Source organism: Erythranthe guttata, chromosome 14 (assembly GCF_056151865.1).
Source record: "Erythranthe guttata isolate IM_541 chromosome 14, IM_541, whole genome shotgun sequence".
Taxonomy (NCBI): Eukaryota; Viridiplantae; Streptophyta; class Magnoliopsida; order Lamiales; family Phrymaceae; genus Erythranthe; species Erythranthe guttata.
The window spans coordinates 57,873-82,972 of NC_142546.1; the positions used below are offsets into that span (position 1 = coordinate 57,873).

The 25,100-nt window shown below is 36.3% G+C and overlaps 6 protein-coding genes across 12 annotated transcripts; 4 read left to right on the plus strand and 2 right to left on the minus strand.

Moving 5' to 3' along the window:
- The first annotated feature begins 318 nt into the window (after positions 1-318).
- Positions 319-2,716, plus strand: LOC105960446 (pentatricopeptide repeat-containing protein At3g06430, chloroplastic). The gene is made up of 2 exons (XM_012984622.2): positions 319-812; positions 1,104-2,716. Exons 1-2 carry the CDS (start codon positions 432-434, stop codon positions 2,271-2,273), a joined length of 1,551 nt encoding a protein of 516 aa, XP_012840076.1. The 5' UTR covers positions 319-431; the 3' UTR covers positions 2,274-2,716.
- A 5,259-nt stretch (positions 2,717-7,975) lies between these two features.
- Positions 7,976-9,970, plus strand: LOC105960477 (ycf20-like protein). Of its 4 annotated transcripts, none has more exons than XM_088814012.1 (4): positions 7,976-8,087; positions 8,352-8,511; positions 8,597-9,078; positions 9,282-9,970. In XM_088814012.1, exons 2-3 carry the CDS (start codon positions 8,366-8,368, stop codon positions 8,997-8,999), a joined length of 549 nt encoding a protein of 182 aa, XP_088670138.1. In that variant the 5' UTR covers positions 7,976-8,087; positions 8,352-8,365; the 3' UTR covers positions 9,000-9,078; positions 9,282-9,970. The 4 variants fall into 4 exon arrangements, with proteins under 4 accessions (XP_088670138.1, XP_088670139.1, XP_012840123.1 ...); XM_088814013.1 differs by having other exon boundaries at positions 8,612-9,078; XM_012984669.2 differs by having other exon boundaries at positions 8,615-9,078.
- On the minus strand, positions 9,782-18,384 carry LOC105960454 (protein serine/threonine kinase). 3 transcript variants are annotated; one of them, XR_016029804.1, is made up of 16 exons: positions 18,146-18,277; positions 17,995-18,068; positions 15,540-17,648; positions 15,076-15,403; positions 14,780-14,992; positions 14,577-14,649; positions 14,283-14,488; positions 14,141-14,203; positions 13,383-13,591; positions 13,177-13,288; positions 12,032-12,575; positions 11,190-11,473; positions 10,875-11,118; positions 10,731-10,804; positions 10,335-10,470; positions 9,782-10,222 (listed from the first exon to the last, which is right to left on the minus strand). XR_016029804.1 is itself a non-coding variant. In XM_012984630.2 (16 exons), exons 1-16 carry the CDS (start codon positions 18,275-18,277, stop codon positions 10,073-10,075), a joined length of 4,929 nt encoding a protein of 1,642 aa, XP_012840084.1. In that variant the 5' UTR covers positions 18,278-18,384; the 3' UTR covers positions 9,782-10,072. The 3 variants fall into 3 exon arrangements, 2 of the variants coding, with proteins under 2 accessions (XP_012840084.1, XP_088670136.1); XM_012984630.2 differs by having other exon boundaries at positions 12,054-12,575; positions 18,146-18,384; XM_088814010.1 differs by lacking the exons at positions 17,995-18,068; positions 18,146-18,277 and having other exon boundaries at positions 12,054-12,575; positions 15,540-16,736; positions 16,916-17,277.
- Positions 18,385-18,775: 391 nt separating this feature from the next.
- On the plus strand, positions 18,776-20,748 carry LOC105960469 (Pentatricopeptide repeat (PPR-like) superfamily protein). The gene has a single exon (XM_012984648.2). The coding sequence runs from the start codon at positions 18,776-18,778 to the stop codon at positions 20,579-20,581; it is 1,806 nt and encodes a 601-aa protein (XP_012840102.1). The 3' UTR covers positions 20,582-20,748.
- Positions 20,749-21,191: 443 nt separating this feature from the next.
- Positions 21,192-22,391, minus strand: LOC105960490 (wall-associated receptor kinase carboxy-terminal protein). Its single transcript, XM_012984681.2, has 3 exons — positions 21,908-22,391; positions 21,449-21,810; positions 21,192-21,355 (listed from the first exon to the last, which is right to left on the minus strand). Exons 1-3 carry the CDS (start codon positions 22,330-22,332, stop codon positions 21,252-21,254), a joined length of 891 nt encoding a protein of 296 aa, XP_012840135.1. The 5' UTR covers positions 22,333-22,391; the 3' UTR covers positions 21,192-21,251.
- Positions 22,392-22,797: 406 nt separating this feature from the next.
- On the plus strand, positions 22,798-25,025 carry LOC105962075 (inositol transporter 4). Of its 2 annotated transcripts, none has more exons than XM_012986354.2 (4): positions 22,798-23,024; positions 23,106-23,176; positions 23,249-23,692; positions 23,790-25,025. In XM_012986354.2, the coding sequence occupies exons 1-4, from the start codon at positions 22,880-22,882 to the stop codon at positions 24,879-24,881; spliced, it is 1,752 nt and encodes a 583-aa protein (XP_012841808.1). In that variant the 5' UTR covers positions 22,798-22,879; the 3' UTR covers positions 24,882-25,025. The 2 variants fall into 2 exon arrangements, with proteins under 2 accessions (XP_012841808.1, XP_088670137.1); XM_088814011.1 differs by having other exon boundaries at positions 22,991-23,024; positions 23,259-23,692; positions 23,790-24,909.
- The last annotated feature ends 75 nt before the right edge of the window (positions 25,026-25,100 follow it).

Consider the following 25,100-nt stretch of genomic DNA (forward strand, 5'->3'; position numbering starts at 1 on the left):
TATATATATATATATATATATATATATATATATATATTATATATATATATATATATATATATATATATATATATTGCATTTTGTTTGTGAAAATTAAATATTATTCAATTTTTTATACTTAATATTATAAAAAAAAATAATTACAAATAGTACTTTAAATTTATAATTGTTTTGTAGCCCCTAAACAATGTTAAATTTCATTTTTACCTCTGAAATAGTGTTTTCTGTTAGTTCTAACGTCCATGTGACGGAGTGGACGAAAAGTGTATAAAGTGGAAACATGGAGGTGAATTTTATTCACTTTGAAACACAAGGGGACCAAAAGTGGAATAGTTAAAAGGGTACTTCCGACCTTTCAGACTCCTCCATCCTCTAGGCTGTACCCAAAAGTAAAAACACAGAGGACACCACCACAATTGAAGCAAGCAACAATGCAAATGGCGACGACTGCGTTTCAACTCTCTCTTTCCTCCTCCTTCCTCCCATCTCCACTCCCCACAACCACCACCACCACCACCAGAATGACCGTTACTCAGTCACCCCGCAGGCTGCTTTATATCTCCTCCTCCTCCACCAATTCATCATCGTCGACAACCGTCAATTCTCCCAAGAAAAAGCACTGGAAAGTAGGGGAATATCCTGGCCTCACTCATACCTCCAACCCTAAATTCTCAACCAATAAGAAGAGAACCCCCATTAAGAACATCAAGAAAAAGCTCGACAGAAAGAGTAATGCCAACGCTTGGGTTAATACTGTCACCGAAGCTCTTTCTGATGCCATCGATAAAAAGCAATGGCTCCGGGCTCTTCAGGTTTTACTCTAATCCCCCAACCACTTTTCTTTCATCTTTTCCGTAAATGGTGTGCTGCTGTACTTTTCTTTCTGAGCTTATCGGCTCATGAATTCAAAAGGATGACGAGGGAGTTCTGAATTTGTATTGGATAAGATTCAATGCTTTACTATATATTATATGACATATAATCATCAGTAACTCAAATTGCAAGTATAAGTCTTGACTGCCGAAGACAATGAAAAAAAAAATGGCTTTCTGAACCAGAAATTAATCCATAAACTTATCACCACCCCCATTAAATCTCTATAGGTATTTGAGATGCTAAAGGTGCAACCTTTTTACCACCCAAAAGAAGGGACGTACATGAAGCTACTTGTTCTTCTTGGAAGATCCGGTCAACCTGGACAAGCCTCTCAGCTGTTTGATGAAATGCTTCAAACAGGATTAGAACCAACCCCAGAACTTTACACAGCATTGCTTGCTGCATGTTGCAGGAGCAATCTGATTGATAAAGCTTATGAAGTTCTTGAACAAATGAAGTCTCTCCCTCTTTGCCAGCCTGATGTCTATACCTATAGTATACTGATTAAGGCTTGTGCCGATGCTTGTCGTTTCGAACTGGTTGACTCCCTATATGATGAAATGGCTGAAAGATTAATCACCCCAAATACTGTTACTCAAAATACAGTACTGAGTGGTTATGGAAAGGCGGGGAAATATGAAGAGATGGAGAAGATTCTCTCCAAGATGCTTGAAAGTACGACAAGCGAACCTGATGTATGGACTATGAATACGATTATCGGTTTGTTTGGCAATGCGGGTCAGATTGAAATGATGGAGAAATGGTACGAGAAGTTTCGCAATTTCGGGATCGAGCCGGAAACACGCACATTCAACATTCTGATTGGTGCGTATGGTAAGAAAAGGATGTACGATAAGATGTCATCTGTGATGGAGTACATGCGGAGGCTTTCATTTCCGTGGACAACATCGACCTACAACAATGTGATTGAGGCATTTTCTGATGCCGGTGATGCAAAGCACATGGAGTACACATTTGATCAGATGCGTGCTGAAGGCATTAAGGCGGACACCAAAACATTGTGCTGCCTCATACGAGGTTTTGCCAATGCTGGTCTCTTTCATAAAGTGATTGGCATGGTTCAGTTGGCTGGGAGATTGGAGATACCTGAGAATACCTCATTCTTTAATGCAGTCATATATGCTTGCTCAAGAGCAGATGATTTAATGGAGATGGAAAGAGTGTTCAAGAGAATGAAAGATAAGTCATGTCAGCCAGATTCCACAACTTACTCGGTTATGATGGATGCGTATAGAAAGGAAGGTATGAGTGACAAGGTGTATGACCTGGAGCAAGAAATGCAGAGGATGAATGGTGGTAAGGTATCCAAAGGGTACGATGATGTAGAAACAGAGGCTAATGATGATGTCAGCAAAGAGGTGTTGGTAATGGTATGAGTGTTGGTGGTGTCAATTAATTTCTGGGAAAATTGCTATGAAAAGTTGATGGTGATTGATTATATCATCCAGAGTGGGTAAATCAAATAAAGCCGTGCCGGTCGTAGTGTTAGTGATCGTGGCATGAAGGTAGTTACAAATATCTAATAGCTGTTTGTCTTTGTGTTTCTCCCTTACCGTGATTCTGAATCAATGTTTCTAGCTCCGAGAATGAATTGATATCATACTTGCTGCGGGCTAAAGAATGAATTGATATCATAAACATGCAGTTGTGCTCACATTTTCTGATGTAATTTTGTAGCCGTGTTGTAAATCTTAAAGTTGTTCTAATTTCGTAAGGCATCTATGTTTATGATGTTGTTTAGCACAATTAGTTAAAAGTATAGCTTGACAATGATGGTATTGCCACAGATGATCTAATTAGATCATATGGTTTCATTTTATTTCTTCTTTCTTTCTTTCATTTGGTTATTAGGAGTGTTGTATTGAAGTTTAGGCTGTAAAAAAATAAATTGTTGTATTTCATGCTTTAAGTAAGATGATTGACATGATAAAACAGACTCTGGGACTGGGACTGGGACTCTGCCTCTTCAGGTGTATGATATATGATGCCAATGAGTCGTCATGACCTAAATGTCGAACAAGGGCTAGATGATACCGTACTCTCTTGCTCCATCAACTAGACGACCCTGCCTTAAATGTTCAAATATTTTATTTTGAGCAAGTATAATTGAGAGGAGTTTGGAAATTCAAAACAAACACAAATTTTCAATTTCCCAAAACCAAACATTGTATGTATAACAACTAATTAATTGCATTTAAAAAAAAAAAACTGGAATCAAATTTGAGATGTGAGATTTATCTCCTTATTTAATATATATATATATATATATATATATATATATATATATATATATATATATATATATATATATATATATATATATATACAACTTTTAGTGTGGAATAATATTGGAAAAATACATGTGGTGGCATGTCATTTGAGTTTCAATCCTTTATAATAACTAGAAAGGTGCGCGTGCGTTGCACGCGTCGTATTAATTTTTTTTTCTATCTACCATAATCTATATATGATAGTTATATTGCTATTAGAGTAATATTTTTTGACATTGATAATTATTTGGAATATAATATAATTCAAAATTATTTATTAATTAATAGTAAAGTAAATAAATAATTTCATATGGTTTTGCCTATGTATATTTATGACCCTGTTATTTTCTTATCTTTTCGTTCAATTATTACAATTTTTACTCATCATTGTTGTTATCAAAATTTTGAATGACATTTACTTGCTTCTTAGTTATGTTTTTGGCATTTATTTTATTGGAACACAATATATATTTCATGCATTATTTCTTCCTTATAGTCGAGTGAATTGCGTTTTGCACATCAAAACTGAAACTAATTGACATTTTGTACTCGAAATTTTTAAAATTAACAAAGTTCACCCACAAATTGTATACATCATAGCAGAATGCATGCACCCTACATAATGTTGTGTGAAACTTTAACCAAAAAATCAATATAGCAAGATATTTTAACTTTAAAAAAATATCTTTTCTTGTTTATATTTTATTTTCTACTTCACATTTTTTTAATTATTTTATTTGTATTAAAAATTTCAAAACGCAATTGATGATTTATGTATGTGTTTTATAGTACAGTAAAAATATATATAATTTTAAAAACTTCTTATTTTGATTCAGGTGTAATGTAAAAAATAATTCAAAAATCTTAATTTTCCATAAAGTTACATAATATATTACAAGAAATTAAACCGAAACATGTGGAACATTTGGGGAATAAAAAATCATCGCTGATGAAAGTTAAATAGATTACAACAGAATAAGGCGTCAAACAAAATAGTTTTTTAGCGGTGAAAAATGACCCAATTATCCATTCTAATTTAAACGGTTTTAAATCTATATGTAGAGTTCTAAAAAATATTTCACCTTTTTAGAGATAATTATTTTCAAATTGTTTCAATTTTTTTTATAAATAATGTAGTTAATATATTTAAAATAATATAGAACCTTACGTTTAGAATGCAATGAGATTTTTAATCAACAATTGAATATAAAAAAAAATCGAGTATAGTAAGTAGATGCATACTGCAAAATATAAATAAATAGGTAAATAGATAAATAAATAATGTAATTTTTATTTTTGGAGTATTATATTTTCTTAGAATTAATTTTGAAAATTAAAAAGATAAAAAATATTAAATTGTAATTTCAATTTTAATTAATAAATAAATAAAATATGATAATTAGTTAATTTTTTAATCTATCTTATAAGTATGATAATAATAATAATGTAAAAGTATGAAATTAAAACCAGAGTATACAATAAAACATTAAAATTCCTTCAAAAGTTAAACTATCGCGGTATACTAAATTTTGATTAAAATCTCACAAGAATTTAATGCATGCTGCAGTTTGCTATGAGAAATACCATTTGCTAGTGGACTTTGCAAATTTTGAAGTATTAGGATGCAAGTCGTAGAGTCAATTTTGGGTGTGAAATGCAATTCGCAATTCCCCACTCTCAAATTTTACTATTTTTTTTAATTTTTTTTAATTATTAAAATAGTTATTGATGTTGTTCGTTTTTTTTTTTTTTTTTTTTAATTATTTTTTTGTCCCTGGCCAATTTTCATTATTCGTTAATTCATTTATCTTGAATAATAAATAGAATTTGTTGGATGGTTGTAGACTTAATTTTTATATAGCTCTTTGTCGTATCAGTCTAACCATGCATCATTTGTGTAAAAGACAATGATGAAGATATTTTTTCCCCAGATGTATTACTATTTCTCCATTTATTTAGTTTTAGGTGCATTACCGTTTGATTTTTTTTCTCACTTGTATGAAATACGTTTGTTTATGGGCTATGACATGAGAATTTCCTACGAGCTCATTGTAATTTAATCTTCGTCAATTAGAGTCAATTTTAGGTGCGAAACGCAATTCTTCTTTCACAATTCCTACTCTCAATTTTTTTTATTGAAATAATTATTGATGTTGTTGGTATTTTTTTTTATTTCTTTGTCCCTTGCCAATTTTTATTAGTTGTTAATTCATTTATCTTGAAGATTATGTAATTTGTTGAATACTTGTAGACTGTTTTATCACTTTGACATAGTCTGACAATGTATCATCACTCTAAAAGACGAATAATGAAGAGATTTTTTTCCCAAGTGCAATATTATTTGTTCATTACTTTAGTTTTGGGTGCATTACTCTTTGATCTCCTTTTTTATTTTCACTTGTAGCGTATGAAATACGTTAGCCTATGGACTATGACATGTGAATTTCCTACGAGCTCACTGTTTAATCTTTTCGAGCGGTATTTCACATCAAAATGTCACTCAAATATATTTATATTCTATAATAAAAAGTTTAATAAATTTAAATAATAAAGTCCATAATTAAAATTTAATAAATTTAAATTTAATCCCATAATATTTATTTAAATTTATTAATAAATATTTATAAATATTATTCAAGTTATAAAAATTTACTATATCACAAATAAAAATAAATTGAATAATAATTACCGAATATTTTCTGAATTTCATATGTGTATAGTATTTTTTTCTTTATTCTCTTAAGTTACTATGCATATATATTAAAATTATTGAGAAAGTAAATTATTTTTATCCAAACGACAATATTAACATATGATATTAATATTATAAACAATAGTTTTAATTATTCAGGCCCCAAGTATGAGAAGTAAATAAAAATCAAATTAACATTGAATCTTGATTATTTTGAATTAGTATATTCAAATAAAAGGAAAATGAAATTACATTCTATTTCGTAAAAAAATATTTCTATTTTTTATTTGGCTAGAAAATAAAAAATGAAATAACTTAAATTGACAGATTAAAAAATGGTAAATGAAATTACATTCTATCTTAAATCAAATATTTGTTTTATTTTTTATTTGGCTTAAAAGATCGTAATTAGTTAAGCTTCGAGTTTAATCATGAAATCCATACGTATTATTAAGTACTACATAATTTATATTATGATGATTATTTTTTAGTAAATAAACTTTTCGTATTAATAAATTGACTAAATTAAATGAACTTCTTTAATGTTTTCTTTGTAGAGAATGATAAATATAATTTGATGTATTTATTATTTGAATTGTTAGTTACTTAATTGACCAATGTCATTTAGTATTACAATTGAGTAACATAGGGGTATAATAGTCACTAGGGAAGAAACCACCACCCTATTCATCCTTTTTTTATATATATAAATATAATAATAATAAAATAATAATAATATAAAATATAATAATATAATATAGATAAGTATGTGTAATATATACTATATATATATATATATATATATATATATATATATATATATATATATATATATATATATATATAGGGTTAACTGCAAAAAATCCCCTAAACTTTGGACGTTTTTGCGCTTTACCCCCTGAACGGAAAAAAGTTGCACGGGCATACCTAAACTCCGGTTTTCTTAGCACCGATGTCCAAAATGTCCATTTTTGGCCAAAATTGACCGGAAGTTAAATCACATGCCTACCACGTGACTTTAGTTGGGATAAATTGGTCATTTCCTTTTATACTCAATTTTCTTCCTTTTCTTTTTAATAAATATAAATAAATCTTAAAAATAAAAAAATAAAAAAAGAAGAATAAGTTTCTTCTTCCCGTCACCATCATCCCGGCCAAGCTCTTCCTCTCCCATCGGAATTAAGGACTATAAATCGAAAGCAAATCAATCTTCATCACTTGCACTCGAATCATCACTCGCAGCTAATCTGGGCCGCTTTTTCTCCGTGATGTTAACACTCGAAACCCCAACTCCTGAATTCCTATTATCAACCTTCTTTTTGATAATCAAACACCCTGATGAAGTCTTCTTCTTCAACACACCACCTGATCTTACACTACCTTCCATTTTCACGCACCAACTACATATGAAAAACTCTTTAAATTCCAACTCGTGCCGAAATTCCGACCAAATTCACCTTTACATTACCGATTTTTTTTTTTTAAATTCGACATGGATTCCCAATTGTACAGTCTAGCATTACCAGATCTGAAGCAAAACCAAAAGCCCACCCAAATTCTTATGTAACAAAAAGAATTAACGAAATTTCGCGTCAATCGAAAAGAAAATTAAAAATCGGTGCGCGTTTAATCCGAGATCAAATGACGTCAATTTCCGGCAGACAAATTGCAATGGGAGAAAATTGAAAGTGGTTCGGTGGTGGTGGTGGTGGTGGTGGTGGTGCGTACGGATCAGACTGTGGTGGGGGTTGTCTGATTTGTGTGTGGTGGTGCGTCTGTGACGAAGACGATGATGGGTATTCAATATTCCCCTTTTTTTCTTTTCTTTTCTTTTGTTCTTTCTTTCTTTTTTCCTTTTTTAATTATTTATATTTATTAAAAAAATAAAGAAAATGGGTGTAAAAGGAAAATACTAATTTACCCCAACTATATTCACGTGCTAGGCACGTGATTTGAATTCCGGCCAATTTTGGCCAAAAATGTACATTTTGGACATCGGTGCTAGAAATAATAGAGTTCAGGTATGCTCGTGCAACTTTTTTCCGTTCAGGGGGTAAAGCGCAAAAACGTCCAAAGTTTAGGGGATTTTTTGCAGTTAACCCATATATATATATATAATCCCCCAAAAAGAAAGCAATAGAGGCGAACATATTGCCCCTGCCGTCCGTTTGATTATTAATCAACCCTCCGCCGTCGTATCTCCGGCCAATCTCCGGCTACCATCAGGTACTTGGACTCTTCTCTTTACTGTTTTTCCTTTTGTTCTTTTAGGAATACCGAATACCCATGCTTTGATTTCTTGTAATTATTCGAATAATGAATAATGAATGTTCTGTATGATCTCATCAAGTCTGAAGAATGAATTTCCCAACTGGGCTTTATATATTTATGTTCACGACTTTGAATCTTTTCCAAATTGTTCATCTTAAGATTTATTTATGTTTAAACATGAACCTACATATATAGGCTTTGATGTGGCGTTGAAGGTGTTCGTTCGTTCGCAAATATGATGACATCAGCTGTCAATTTAACAAGTCTCAAACTCATGATACATAATAAAGATTTTAAATCAAGGTTACTTACTGCTCTTTCATTGGGCAAATTGATGCCATTCCACTTGACTTTTTCTGATGTTTATCGGCCTTTTACCAAGTGAGTACCAGCCCCATCTTCATTAGTTATTCCTATTTATTATTTCGATACATAATAACAACAAGTATGGTTAAAAACTTTATAGCAAATTGTATACTAGTAGGAGGATGGCATGGTCTCTTAGAAGTGCAGCTGATGACTCCAGTGGGGGAACGAGTGGGGGAACGAGGCTTATTAGAACTCTCCAAGCTATCCAGTTGAAGACTGTTGCCAGATTAAAGGAGTTGCAAAAAAATCTGCCTGTCAAATTATTCTCTTTCTTGGTGGGATTCTATTGTGCAACTGCTTTTGCCACTGTAATAGGGCAAACTGGTGATTGGGATGTACTGTCTGCTGGTTTGACAGTTGCTGTGGTTGAGGGAATCGGGGCTCTTATGTACAAGGCTTCTCTTCCTTTAGTCGACAACATACGCGACTTTATCATCATTTTCAATTATTGGAAGGCTGGCCTTTCCCTTGGCCTTTTTCTTGATTCCTTCAAGTATTGAAACCTGGTTTTTAGTAGTTGCTTATGCCTTGGTGAATTTTTTTCCCTGGCTTCACAGAGAAACGAGCATTCATTTCCAGGTTTGCCTTTTCTGTTACCCTCAACTTTTTTAAAATAACTTGAAAATGATAATTTTGGTATTTTGATTTTTCAGTTTAATATTATTTTTTCCTTTTTCTTTGAGGCGTATAGCTATCTTTTTTTTTTTTTTGTACTACTGTAAAGTCGATGAACTGATTAGTGATTACAAAATCAATAGTGACAAATTCTCATCAAATATCAGGTACTTGAAATGCTAAAGGAGCAAGTTTTGTCGGTTTCTTGATAAAATGGTTCAAGAGAGAATGGGACCAATTTTTGAGGTGCTCTTGCTTTCTGCACGCTGTGGGATGGATGGATAAAACTTGCCTACATTCCTGAAGAGATATGAAAGCATCTTCCTATTTGCCAGGCTGATGATGTATACATTTCAGTCGCTGATTCTTGTTTTGTACTGCCCTTTGTACCATCATTCTTGGCTTATGTGGGAATGACTAATGAGGGTGAGAAAGATTGATATGATGGAAAATGTTGCTATTGAGGAACCATGGCAGAACCTCGTTCTTGGTAATAATATGCCATTGCTGCTTGTGGAAAGAAGAGGATGGAGAGTTCATGCTTTAAAGCTGGTTTCCCTAGGATTCATTTTTATTAGGACATAAATCAAGATCTTCTGCTGTCGCTGGAAGGGGTTTCTAGACAAATCTACATCTGAAAGCAGAGATGATGACGAAGTTCAACTTCTTTTGAGAAACATATCGTTTACTTGATTCAAATTCAATAGAAATGTTAGGGTGAATTTGACATATGTCCCCTGTAATAATAATACATGTTCGTCGATAGCTTACTTCTGTTGTACTATTCAAACTTTCACTCATCTCCCTTTGTTACATAGTGATTGTGCAGTAAGTAAATATTGGAATTTTCCTCTCACTTATATCCTTTCTTATCTTCTGTATACACAAAGTAACGAACGACCATGCAATTTGACTAGAATTTCTTTTAATTGAAGAACAGATGGAACAATAAGTATAACTAACAACAAATTTTCAAATGGCCATCCTCTGTTCCAACAAGGAAAAGGCGGGAAAAGGGCAAGATACCAATGGCTGATAGCACCGACACGTTCTTTGATTCCCCATCTGCCGTATATAGATGTTGAGGGGTTGTTCGATGCTTGCCTTCCTGTGCCATTACATAACAACACTACAACTTAGAAAAGAAGAAGATGAAGAAGGAAAATGCCCAAGAAAAAAAAAAAAAAAAAAAAAAAAAACATGACAAGTTGAGTACGTACTTCATCTGTAGAACCTTGTAAAGAAGAAACGCCAATCTTATTTCTACTTATAGAGATCACGTTTTGCCCCCACACTGAAAAACCAGTAACTCCATCACTGTAACCTCGGAAAACTGTATGTTCGGCTGTCCCGTTCCTGTGAACATTCACAAACATGTCATCCTCGAGACAAATTAGTTTTTACAAAACCATGATTCCATTAGCTACCTGTTATAAGATTAGGTACAACCTACTAAATTAAATATCTAACTCAAATTCTCATTCCACCCCACGATCTAAGCAAAGACTTTAAATATAAAATAAACTAACTTCAACTGAGCTTGGTCAGAGGAAAGAAATACATCAGCATTAGTCCAGTAGCTCATGGCTTACTCGGGTGTGACAAAAATAAAGTACCTTCTCAAATCCCAAATTCGCAATGTTTTGTCAAGAGAGCTAGAAACAAGCTGATGATCTGCAGCTACAGCTAGCTGCAAGGATTTGAAATTGTATGTGAATCAGTATTTTCTTATGGGAATTGCATCCTAATATTGATTATACCTTCGTCACATATCCATCATGACCTTGCCATGAAGAAATAATTTTTCCACTTCTCATGTCAAAAAGCCTGCAACAACCAGTGCTGGTTGCAGCTGCAATCCAGGACGGAGAGGAAATAGTTTCCTCAGCATGCACTTTGACACAGCTAGACGAGCAAATGGATGATATAAGGGAAGGGAAACCAGAATCAGCAGATTCACTCTTCCAAAGATGAAGTTTCTGACCTTGATTGACATCAATGAATCTAGAGGCCATAGAAGTAATTAAGACACATATAAGCATAAAAAGTATTAAGTCTCATAAATGCTTAATTACCTGAGAGATCCATTTCCAGTACCCACGACAAGTCTATCGTTGAATTCCAGGTAGTCCATGGCACTGTACAAATTCCCATGAAATGGAGTACTAAGCATTCCACTTGTTAATGGATTAAAATGAAGCATGTTGTCTTCATCCCTTTCCACAAAGCGTGTGGAGGTTGAAGAACTCTCAGAAAATACAGAAATCTGTTTTCCAGTTTGTCCGTTCCATATATGTACTGTTCCATCACAAGAAGCTACTCTTCCGGTGGATGCCATAACAAAAATGTCATTTACAACCTGACAACGAAAAGGCAATAACAGATACATAAGAAATGACCACTAGCAAGTTTATGGATTGATATAAAAGCATTCTAGAACAAGCAATTACATCATATGCAAACCAAGAAACATGTTTAGAATCAATCATCACTTCAACTCAATTAAAAAGAACTGCTTTTGATGTCATTGAAACATGTCTCCGGAGAATATAAAACATCAAAATGGATAAACATGCAAAGCGACAGGCATATCATAAGATATATCAGAATATACATTTCTTCAGAAAGACATGAAATACATTTGAGAAGTAAAATCTAATAGAATATTGTCCTGGAACCTTGATATGAAAGAGTTTTAAACAGCAGACTTGGTAGTTTAAAAAATGACCACTTGCAATACTGAAAGTTATTTTAAATGCTTTGCTATAGGTTTTTGAATTTAAGGTTGCTTATTTTCTTGTTAGCTAAAAAAAAGGAAGAAAAAGAAAAATAAAAAGAAAAAGAAAAAAATGAGAAGAAAAAGGTATGAGATGAGAATGCAAACTAAAAAAGTAATTACACAGTATTGCTATCTAACCATTGGGATAACTGAAGCAAACCTCGTCATGCCCATTATAGCTTGATACACAATCAATTCTTGACAAGTCCCACTTCTGAATATTTCCTTTGAATCCTGGTCCCACACCCGCCGTGAATATCGTACACTCATCTTGACAAACAGCAAAAGATCTCAGAGCACCATGATGTGCACGAACAGATTGTATGATTGATGCTCTAATTTTCCATGGAAGTTCATCCTTTGAACCACCAGCACGACCAGAAAAATCTAGCCCATTCCAGCTAGCTGCAGGACTAGGGAACCAATACCAAGGTTCTTGCATTCCTGAACTTGAAATAGCCACATGCCTTTCAACAGGATTCTGATTATACTCGAACTTATTTTTACTTGGGAGGAGGTTTTTGGCGACCTTTTTACCCTGTGATTGAGGTCTTGACCATCCAACCCCATTGAATAAGAGTTTGGAAGGTCTGCTTTCAGATGTTGTGCCCTTGTTGTGAGAGGGTCGTCTGCCACGTATATTATCCGGACCACTTTGAATGGAATCCCCTGCATATTCCCACTGAATAAAAACATGGTAAGAATGGCTGCAAATGTGTAATGTAGAGCTTACAGAAGTAAATTTTCCAAATTAGTCTCTCTTGTAAGCAACAATTACGCTTAAGTTTAAAAATTATATCATTTCTTGTAAAATTTTGAATAAATAGATTACTGGGGGCTTAACAACGTTCTTTCTTATTTGAAGTTGCACAATATTATGGCAATGCCTGCTTGTTTCAATTTAGACTTGTTGTATGTCATGCTTTAAGATTACAAGACCGAAGAAGCCGCACAATATCACAAGAGGAAAAGAGTAACTTTAAGCTTTAATTATAAAGTTACATTATGAAGTACATTTAGATTTTAAATATCTATTCCTAGCCACCTACAAATGCATTTTTGTCACAGGTAGTAAGGTAAAAGAAAAATCCATTGCAGAAAATCCTAATGATCTCAGTCCTATTCTACCAGTTCAACAATGAAGAAATCTTCATATTCCTCGCATGAATCACTGAACTCATTCCTATTTTTTACAATGATTTAATCAGAGAACAACCATGATTAAAATACAAATTTGCAGATACCAATGACCTTTCTAAACAAAAACAACTTAAAATTTGTACCTTCCAGTTATGATGTCGCAGAAGGAATTGCTCAAGAAGCAACCATGTGGGGCAATACTGACGAAGTTTCTCTATTCCAAGCAGAGAAGCAAATTGAGGATACAAAAGTAGCCTGCCAAGACATTAAGTTTTTTATGAGCATCTAATTCTTATGTATGACTAATCACAAAAGGGTTCTAAGAACATCACAATAGGAATAGACTCACACCAATTCCATGCGGCTTCCGATGCAATCTTCCTCACCCACTTTCATTCTACTCACCCCCATGTTTCCAACCAAATTGACAGAGCAAGTATTTTTCTTTTGAGAAAAAGCAAGCTCATCGAATAACTCGTTTAGTTTTGGCAGAACATGCAATGCAGATAGATCTGGGCCAATTTGCAGGCAAACTCTAATAAGACTCTTCGCAGCACACTGGAAAATAAAGTAATTAGTACTAACATTTTTTAGTTATTTGATAATGAGTACACAACCTTAATTTTGCACTAGTGAAATAACAAATTTTCCTGTGGAAGTGGGAAAACTGGTCCGAGTTTGGAGTTTTTGCTCAGTGCCTAAGCCTAAGCTAATACGTATAGAGGTGTATTTTGTGGAAGGGGTGCACATATTTGATCGACAGCGCCTTGATTTTTTTTCTCGATTATGAAATATGATCAATTAGTTGAAAATAATTTAGAGCACTGATATTCATTAATAGCAACTCAATCAAATCCAATCATCACATAATACGAGTTGATATTTCCTACTTAAATGAGAAGAGGAAACAATAGAAAGAACCCCAATTTATGCACTAAGAGACATTAATGTTCTATTATTACTCAACACCAGAGGGGATCAAAAAGCAATGTGGAGAAAACAGAAAAAAAAAAAGGAAAAAAAAAGAAAAGAAAAGAAAAGTTCATGAAGATATTCCAATTTTAAAGAGTACAACCACATTGGTGATAAGGGAAAAGTGAAAAACACCTGTAGCACCCGGAATCCCATATCTTTGAGCATGAGAATCTTAACATATGGGCAAGTCCTGTCCTGCATAAACAACTTATATTTCTTTCACTCTATTGCTTGAGTCTATTATGAAAATATTTGGTCAAAACAAATCTTATACCTCAATCAGCTCCTTGATAATTGTCTCGGTAGTCATTAGAGGAATAAGGCCATCTAATGCTGTCAGACAATCTATCAAGGCCAAAGAACCCCAACTCTGAATGGGTTCAGGTTTATTAACATCTGATACACATATGCCAGAATGGATAACACTATGTAACAATGGTAGAATTTGTTTCATGACAAAATTTTCTCCAAAAAGTCCACCTGAAAATAAAAGTGAAATGACCTTATAAGTTGAAGAAACACTTTTTTGAAAACAATAGAGTTTTGCAACCCTATTTCAGGAGCATACCAATTCTGATCAAGACATCAACTCCATCATTGCATAGCCCTTTCCCAAAAGAGAGCATCAGAGGCAAAATTGTCTGGATAATTAGTAAACATTAGTCTAGTAAATGTATGAGTATTGCATTGGAAATACATTGCAAGCACAGTGACATGTGAGCTTTGAGATCAAATAATATACAACATACTACATACAAAACACGACTAAACCTGATGAACAGTAATTGGTACACCATGCTCTTCGCTGGAGCCAATCAGTAGAACAGAAGCAGCAGCTGAACTCATATGAGGAGCAATGCACAGATTTGAGATTATAAGTGGATGCATTGTCTCAAAGTATGCTTGTTTACCTATCCTGTCCCATATCTCCTGCATAAATGAGCCTTGAAGAAGGGAAACCTTCAAATGTGAATAGCCTGTAGCCTAAAAATGAATCACTTTCGAAATGAGAAACAGCGGAAGAAGAAATGGACTAAAGTCATTCTGAAACAAATTCAACAACATACCTGCAAAATTCTCTCGACAGATGGCACCACAAGTTTCATCACTGCTTCTAACTTCAGACATTTCAGAAGTTCTGTAAGTAGTACATAAGCCCATTCAGTTTCCGAATCCGAGGCAGAACTCACTATAAGAGGTAAGCAATAAGGAGCACAAATTTCAGCGCCAATAGCTCCCATTGTCTTAAGAGCTCCTCGTTTTGCAAATGTTGCAGCATATTGAAGACGTGATTCATCTTTAGCTAGAAGGTGAAATGGGGCTAAAAAGAGGTATGATGACTGGACTGATTTCGTGAAGTATGGAGATTCCAGAAGGCATTTGGCAGAAGGCCTCCTAAAAAATAGAAAAAAGAATCAGGAGAAATTTTAGCTAATAGCTACATATGGTTTGGTACCAATATTCTAGTATTCAGTGCTATTTGTAAAGGATATTGACAGCACTTGCAGAGATCTACGTGAACTTCTTTTACCTGCTCCACTCCTTCTGAATACAGGCTTCAACAACAATTTTGATGTGATTGGGAAGCTCTTGCATTGAATTTGGTAGGACGCCACTTTCCAAGTATGATGCTAACGAATTCAGACCAAAGAGTGGCTTGCCCAGCTGAAGTTCTGCTAAAATACATCCAACAGCAAATATATCGTCTGCACTACTTATGGAGAAAACCTTTGATGAAGATGTTTGCCTCCAAAGCAATAGATCTTGATATCCCATAGAATCATCATCCACCTCAATATTCTGAAGAAGATAACTTGAATCAATAGTTGAGATCCAGTCATAGTTCATTGAAGAGTCAGGTTCTCTAGATGATGCATTCACAGAAGTATCCCTCAAAAGCTCCTTTTCTTGGGATTCATCCTTCAACCAGTCACCAGTGTAAACATTATATTTAGGAGATAAATGCCATGATTTCTCACAGAATGAAGTTGCTTCTTCAAGTTTATCCAATTCATTACTTTCAGTAAGCAGGGGCTTGCCATCAACATCATTCACTTTAATTCGACCACTGTTTTTCTTAGCAATTTGACGTGGAGGGTGAGGTTGATTAAATAGCTGGCATCGTCCCGTTGACCTTGGCATTGTAGAAGTTGCTGCCGGCAACATAACATTCTTAGCAGCGACAGCAGCCTCACCAGACAGTTTGTAGCCAAATGTGATGTCAATCCAATGATGTATTTGGCGTGAAACATGGTTGCTTTCTAAAGCATCTCTATGCAACTTAATGAATTCCTCCGGAGAGCCTGCCCAAGAAGGCACAGCTAAATCAGGCATGCCAGAGTGTAGAGAATAAAATATGTGTGGGTCACAGTAGAACTCCGGAATACACTCATCGGGGGTCCATTGGTATAATCTTTGCATGTTAGAGGGATACTCATTAGGTTCATAAACTGAACGGACGGCTGTTCGTAGAACACTCAAAGGCAACCTCCTGGCTTTATAACTGCAAACGGCCAGTTCAGATAAGCATTCATCAGACACGTGGTGAGGGATTTCAGATGTTGAGTAAGTGAAATCCAACTGTTCATCACCTTTTGCCAAGCGCCACTTGCTCTTGCTTAGATCTCTCCACCCAGAAATGCTATTTTCGTCAGGGTTCACACTGAAATCTATGACCCAAGGCATAACTGCGTAAAATGTATGGTCTCCCCACCGTCTTCCTGCTAATCTGTTTAACATTAGCAGATACTCAAAATTACTCAGCTCTCCTCTCCACCAACTATAAAAACTAGATTGCCAATTCTCAGAATCAGAGAGATTTAAATCAGCATACAGGGCATGAGAGGAACAGCATTCAGAACAGAAACCACCAGTAGAAGGATTATGAAAATTATTACTTGGATTCACCTTGGAGTTCAGCAGTTGTTTCTCACCAATTTGTAACCAACACCAAAACGTTTCGGTCAACATAATGTTGGATGGTCTTAAGTTCCCATGGGCAATACCCAGACCATGCATGTAAGAAAGTCCTGAGAGTAGCTGGTAGATTAAATGTTGTATATGCCAATCAGACTTTATGGCACCAGGGCTATAATGCATGATGTTTTCAAGGGTATATGGTGTCTTTGGCAGCACTAAACTAATTTGGGTAGGTAACTTTAGCATTCCCAAAATGGGACCAACATTTGGATGCCTTACGCAGCCAGGAAAACCATCCTCCGTAAATGATGGCATCCCTACCAAACTAAGAAAGTTTATACCATCTCGCCCTGCAGATTTTCCTTCTATAAGAAAACTTATTGAATGCAGAAGTTGATCTTCAGTTGAGCCAGATGAGAAACGTGAAGCAAGTTCTTCAAATAATTCATAGGATGCATACCCAATCTGAGCAGTTGGAGCTAATGAAGTGATGGACCTTGAGCAAGAAAACCTACTGGAAATTTTACATGTTTCACAACCTAGGAGTGCAGTTCTGGCACCATTCGAGAAATGCCGACATTCAGTTGATGCAGTATCTAAAGTAGAAGTTTTATCACAAGAAATTCCGACACTGACCTCTGCTTGATCTTGTTTTATTCTAGACAAATTTGTGTTCTCTCCGGCACTACTATCACCGTCTTCAAGCGCACAATACTCATCGCTGCAAATAAGAGAACAGTTTCATGTCAGAAGCACTATGTTGATAACCTTAGAAGCAAATTTGGCTCATGAAAAACTTATACTCTAGTAATTTATTTCTTTCCTCTCATGATACTCTTGGGAGCCATGTGTTTGCATTTTCTATTTAGCATATTTTCCATGTTTACCAATTTATGTCACAAAGCATTTATCAAGTCAACAAATAATCAAAAAATGATGTCTGTGTGTGTGTTGCCTTGTAGTAGTCAAATGAACTGTATACGAAAAAACATGAAATGAGATCCATGAAATCAGCTCTTGGCTTCGTCAGTTGGTGATCAAAAAACATAAATAGTAAGGCATCATACATGTATCGGGCCAAGCAATCATCTTTCCTGTACGGGATATAGTTCATCACGAACTGCTGCCGTGAATTTGAGACCTGCATCCAATTAATGAACTTGTTAATACACAAAACACATCACCGTACATATATACATATGTATACGGATAGGAGACCTGAACGAGGGCTTTTGAACCGAAGGGGAGTGGGGATTCGGAGAGGCCATGGACGAAGGTCAGTCTTCCGGAGAAATCACTTTCAATTCGTCGTTCAAGGCACTCGAAGCACATTCTTGGCGCGCTTCCCATTTTCCAAATTTTCCTCTGTCGATTAATTTACCCCTAACAAAATCGAATTAGGTCATTTTCCATCAATTTTCTTTTTCCTCCGGGAAAGAGTTGAACACTTGAACTGTAGCCGGAGTTCCTTCACCCGGGGTGGTAGTGATGGCGGAAAGAAAAATACATAGCCAAACGGCGTCGTTTCTTTATATTTTATTTTGGGCTTTTGGTTTGTTGATTATTATATTTTCGGCCCTCTTGGCAAATTCTGGGCTTTTTGTTTCAGCCTGCTTCACCAGATAAAAGGAAAGGTCAGCCTGTTTCAGCAAATAGTATTCCGTCCAAAACGAAAACCACAGGATAAGAATTAACAAGTAGACAACAGAAACCATGGCGGTACCGGTGCACGACTAAGGGACGGACGCCGGTGAGCTTGACAGTGAGTTTTCTGTACTAGAATCTGCAAGAATTTATGGGCTTTCTTGCATAAATATTTGAATTTCTATTACTGCTTTTTGGCCGACCATGGAGTTAATTGTTCCACCGAAGCAAAACCATCAAGGTTTTTGCTCATTTCATTATGATATACATAAGAAGAAAACCTCGGGACACCGCAAAGATCGAAACTTTCCCTGTTTCAACTCTCCCTCTGTGGAAATACTTGTGGTGAAGAAGCAAGGTTCTAGAAAACAAAGGCGTTCTGGCGTTAAGGTGTTTGCTGTTTCTTTTACTGAAACTTTCTCCACTAATGGTGGGTTAAGGTTGTCAAATGCCGAGAGAATGCCTCATGGGAAAGGTCGGGGTCAGGTTCAAGGGAATTCATCTCATAGTTTCGAGGAATTCGAGAGTAATAACTACCTCCGCCGTTTGGTTAGGAATGGGGAGTTGGAGGAAGGGTTTAAGCATCTCGAAAACATGGTTTACCATGGCGACATTCCAGATATTATACCTTGTACGAGTTTGATTCGTGGGTTTTGTAGAGTGGGGAAGACTAAGAAGGCTACTAGGGTTATGGAAATTCTTGAGGATTCTGGAGCGGTTCCCGATGTTATAACTTACAATGTTCTGATTAGTGGGTATTGCAAGTCGGGTGAGATATATAATGCGTTGAAGGTCTTGGAACGTATGAGTGTTGCCCCTGATGTTGTGACGTACAACACAATTCTGCGTACTCTGTGTGACAGTGGGAAGTTGAAACAAGCCATGGAGGTTCTTGATCAGCAGCTTCAAAAGGAATGCTATCCAGATGTGATTACTTACACTATCCTGATCGAAGCCACGTGCAAGGAAAGTGGCGTTGAACAGGCTATGAAGCTATTGGATGAAATGAGGGACAAAGGTTGTAAGCCAGATGTGGTTACTTATAACGTCCTTATCAATGGCATTTGCAAGGAGGGGAGATTGGATGAAGCAATCATGTTCTTGAATAACATGTCATCGTATGGTTGCCAACCTAATGTAATCACACACAACATTATTCTGCGCAGTATGTGCAGTACTGGGAGGTGGATGGATGCTGAGAAGCTGTTGGCTGAGATGCTTAGGAAAGGTTGTTCTCCAAGTGTGGTCACCTTTAATATTTTGATTAACTTCTTGTGTAGGAAGGGATTACTGGGGAGAGCGATTGATATTTTGGAGAAGATGCCTAAACATGGGTGCACCCCAAACTCGTTGAGTTACAATCCACTACTTCATGGATTCTGCAAAGAGAAGAAGATGGATAGGGCGATTGAGTATCTAGAGGTAATGGTTACTCGAGGATGTTATCCAGATATTGTAACGTATAACACGTTGCTCACAGCTCTGTGCAAAGATGGGAAGGTTGATATTGCAGTTGAGATACTTAACCAACTGAGTAGCAAAGGTTGCTCCCCTGTTTTGATCACCTACAATACAGTGATTGACGGGCTTTCTAAAATGGGAAAAACAGAACGTGCTATGCAGTTGTTGTTTGAGATGAGGGAGAGAGGTCTGAGGCCAGATATCATTACGTACTCATCACTTGTTGGAGGACTTAGCAGAGAAGGAAAGGTTGAAGAAGCTATAGATTTCTTTCAAGATTTGGAAGGAATGGGTGTCAGGCCTAATTCTGTGATCTACAATGCTATCATGTTAGGGCTTTGTAAGGCTCGGAAAACAGACCGTGCCATCAATTTCTTGGTCCATATGGTGTCCAAAGGGTGCAAGCCTACTGAATCTACTTACACTATTCTGATTGAAGGCTTAGCTTATGAGGGTTTCACCAAAGAGGCTCTTGAATTGCTCAATGAGCTGTGCTCTCGAGGAGTTGTGAAGAAGAGTTCAGCTGAACAGGTGGTCGTCAAATTTTAGCTTCAATTTGAGTATCTGATAGAATTCTAGTATGTGTTCTAGTATCTGTTATTGCATTATTCACTTGTTTTTTTGTTTTTGTCAAATCATGAATGAACTACTGAGAAAACCTCAATTTTGTAGTTATCTACTGAGTATGAAATTTGTGAATTTTCTTTGTTGCTGAATGTCCATCACGCTCGTTTTTCATTCTTTTTCTTTTCGTTTTATACATATAACAGCATCGTTGCATATGTCATAAAATATTTAGATAATTTTAGACATGCTTGGTTTCAATTATTGAAAATCTTGCAACTGGTTTTACCTTGGGCAGCTCGTTTCAATCATTGCTCGAGTTTTGCCAACTTCACATGGCAAATTGTTTTATTTTGCTTAAATTCCAAAGATTGAAATGAAGCTTGTTATGTGAATGTGATAGCATTCTCTTCACATGATGAAATGTGTGGTAGTTATTGAAATAACTTTGACAATAATGTTTGGTTGCGTTTTTCTCATGGAATTCTCTGAGTGATTGCCTAGTCAAATTATATGAAATCAGATAAATGGAATTACAAAGGAGGAATCATCAGAAATAAGGTGGTGGTGGTGGTGGTGGTGGTGGTGGTGGTGGTGGTGGTGGTGGTGGTGGTGGTGGTGGTGATACACTGATAGATGACATATAATAAAAGTTTCACAAGCAAGAAAGTGCTACCAAGACGAAGAATAAAAACAGTTGTAGCCCCGAAGGAGATGCTGCTGCTAAACTATTTCCTCTGTTGATAGCAATCCCTCCATCTACAAAACATACAAATTATCTCAATTTTCAAATGATGAATAAAACGATATCAAAGGAACAAAAGAAGAGGCATTGTGTGAATGATTTATTACCACAGTCTCTTGTAGCATTGCTCGTCGTTGAACAAACACAGACGAATCCCTGAGTCTCGACATCGAAGCCGCAAGTACCCCCAGATTTTGCACATTTCTCACATCCAAAATCAGGCAAACTATAAGACAGCTTAATCCCGTAAAGCCAGTCCAATGCTCCAATCCCCTCCAATCTATCTACATTGTACACACTCGTGTAATGTGTGCAGTCCAGAATATTCATGCTCATAAACTTCACCGTATCGTATCTCGTGAAGCAGCATGGCGGTGTGGAGTTGGAGAGGATGTGGAATAGCTTGAACGAGCTGCAGCTGCTGTAAAGCTCGTCACACGAGTGACCGGAGAAGTTGAAGCACAACGACCTACATTTTTGTTAACCAGCTACTTGTAATTTTATTTTTATTTTTAATTTTAAAAAAATAAAAAATAAATGCAATATATAAATTGTACGTATAAGACCTGTAGTGGTTGAGGACAGGAGAATCGATGGAGCAATTCATGAGCACGAAAATGGTGTCGGGTGATGGTGGTATAGTGACGGACTGAATGTCGGTCATGAGAAAGTCGTGGTGGGGTTGGAGGATGGAGCAGGTGGACATGGAGGGGTCGAATATTACTAGTGTTTTCTTGTTGTAATCTATGGTTTGAATCTTGTAGCTACCGGAGGGGGTGAGGAAGAAGAGTCCAATGGAGGAGCAGTTTAGCATGTGGCGGAACTGGGCGGCGCCGCAGCCTTCGTCGATGCCAAATGGGTAGTTTATGGGTATGTTGTTGCAGAAATTCCGGCAGAGAGAGGTGGTGGTTGCTGCAAGTAGAAATGTTATCAAGGCTGCAAGATTTAGTTTGACTGCAAGTAATGGTGACGAATTTAGAAGGGTGGTCATATTTTTTTGCCCAGACTTTAGAGTGAGAAGAAGAATTACTACTCAGTTGGTCCTAATATTAACTTTTTTTTTTTTTGAAGTAGAGATGATGATTATAGTTTTTGAATGTGGAAGAAAGGTTCACTGCTTTTGATGAAGGAAGACAAAATTAAAGGTGGGTTTTTTTTTGTCCCAACCGCAATTTGCTCATCAAATGTCTGATTTGCTTTTTTGACTATTGTAAACTACATGAAAAATTGAGTCTTTTTGTCGTCATTATTTTCAATATATATATATATATATAAAATATTAACATGTAAAAATGGGTTGATTTGATGTCATGCGAGGCTTGATTTAAGGAGTAGGAAAAGTGTTTTACTTGCGTTGAACAGAGTTAACTAAGTTTAGAGTGAAGGTGACCGGTGCCTGTTTATTTGCTTTGCTATGTTTATGGTTATATATAAACAATTAGGTTGATGACCTATCATTGAAAATTGAGTTGTTGCAAGTTTGTAGTATTTGGAAACACACAAAAAAAAAAAAAAATCGGTTTAGTTAGTTTAGTTATATGAACAGAATGGTGGAGAGTAGAATATCACGTACGGATAAGACAGAGTTTACAGAATGCTGGAGGACATCATGGAAAACTCCTTACATCATGAGACTGGCCTTATCTGCTGGCATTGGTGGCCTCCTCTTCGGCTATGACACTGGTTATTCTTTTTTATTTCTTCCTGCACTTTTAATTCTTCTTTATTTTCAACTAGGATCCAATTCATGTTTATTGGCTACAGGTGTTATCTCGGGTGCCCTCCTGTACATTAGGGAGGATTTCGACTCTGTTGATGAAAAGACATGGCTACAGGTATTATTTCTAATCGTATATATACTAATCATATTTGGAAAGTGATGATGATGATGATGTAATTTGTTGAAGGAAACAATAGTGAGCATGGCAGTAGCAGGTGCGATATTTGGTGCAGCAGCAGGGGGTTGGATGAACGACAGATTTGGACGTAAAAAGTCAATATTGGTAGCGGATATGCTCTTCTTTGTGGGTGCAATAATAATGGCTGTTGCACCAGCACCATGGGTCATCATCGTAGGTAGAATCTTTGTTGGATTCGGTGTTGGAATGGCTTCAATGACAGCTCCTCTTTACATCTCAGAAGCTTCACCTCACAGAATCAGAGGCGCACTTGTCAGCACTAATGGCTTGCTCATCACTGGTGGCCAATTCCTTTCTTATCTCATCAATTTAGCATTCACCAATGTTGCTGGAAACTGGCGTTGGATGCTTGGTGTTGCATCTATTCCTGCACTCGTACAGTTTGTTTTAATGCTGTCCCTGCCCGAGTCTCCCAGATGGCTTTTCAGGAACGTAAGTACTAAACCATTAATTCATTCATTCATTCATTCATTATTAACCTCTTTCCCGATATATATATATATATATATATATATATATATATACACAGGGTAAAGAGGAAGAGGCCAGGTCCATCATGGAGAGAATATACCCGGCCGAAGAAGTGGAAGAAGAACTAAGCGCTCTGCGAACAGCAGCTGAGCAGGAAAAGCGCATAGCAAGTTCACTAGGTGACGAAGGCGGCCTTTTCGGCCAATTAAGGAGCGCATGGAGAAACGATGCTGTTAGAAGAGGTCTATACGCAGGCGTAACTGTCCAGGTGGCACAGCAGTTTGTGGGCATAAACACAGTCATGTACTACAGCCCAACAATCATCCAATTTGCAGGTTTCGCATCAAACAAGACAGCAATGGCGCTCTCTCTCATCACTTCTGGACTAAACGCAGTAGGATCAATAGTGAGCATGTTCTTTGTTGACCGGTATGGAAGGAGACGCCTCATGATAATATCAATGATTGGAATCATTACATGCCTCATAGTACTATCTATAATCTTTTTTAGAGCTTCTGTGACAGCCCCCAAAATCAGTCCCACCGAGACGGCATTCTTCAGCCCCAACGCCAGCTGCCGGGCTTACACGGAAGCCATTGATGCAGGGTCTTGGGGGTGCATGACGTGCTTGAACAAGGAAAACCACTGCGGTTTCTGCTCTTCTGGAATGAATCCACGTGCAGATGGTGCATGTTTGGAGATGAACGATGAGGTAAGAGGAATGTGCAGAGCAGAGAAAAGAATATGGTACACAAAGGGGTGTCCGAGCAAGGTTGGTTTCATGGCGGTAATATTCCTAGGGTTGTACATAATAGTGTACTCGCCGGGTATGGGTACAGTGCCTTGGATAGTGAACTCGGAGATATATCCGCTAAAGTACAGAGGACTAGGGGGAGGTATTGCAGCAGTATCGAATTGGTGCTCAAATCTGATAGTGAGTGAGACTTTCTTGACACTAACGGAACATCTAGGATCATCGGGAACATTCATGTTGTTTGCGGGATTATCGTTGACGGGGGTCGTGTTTATATTCTTGCTAGTGCCGGAGACTAAAGGGCTACAGTTTGAGGAGGTGGAGAAGATGCTGCACAAGGGCTACTCTCCATTCAAGAAGAAGAGGAGCAAGAGTAATGAAAATGTTGTTGGTTGATGACTACACTCATGACTCAACACAATAAAGCATAAGCTAGCTAGGTTCAGGATTCTCATGACAATATTATTGCATTTGCAATATGTATTCAAGTTAATAAATTGAGAGATTTTTGTAGCCAAATTATGTGTCTAGACCATGCAACTTCTCCACAAATTCAAAACAAATAAATATTTTCTTATATTCTAAGTCTAACCCTAGGGGAAGACCAAAAAATAA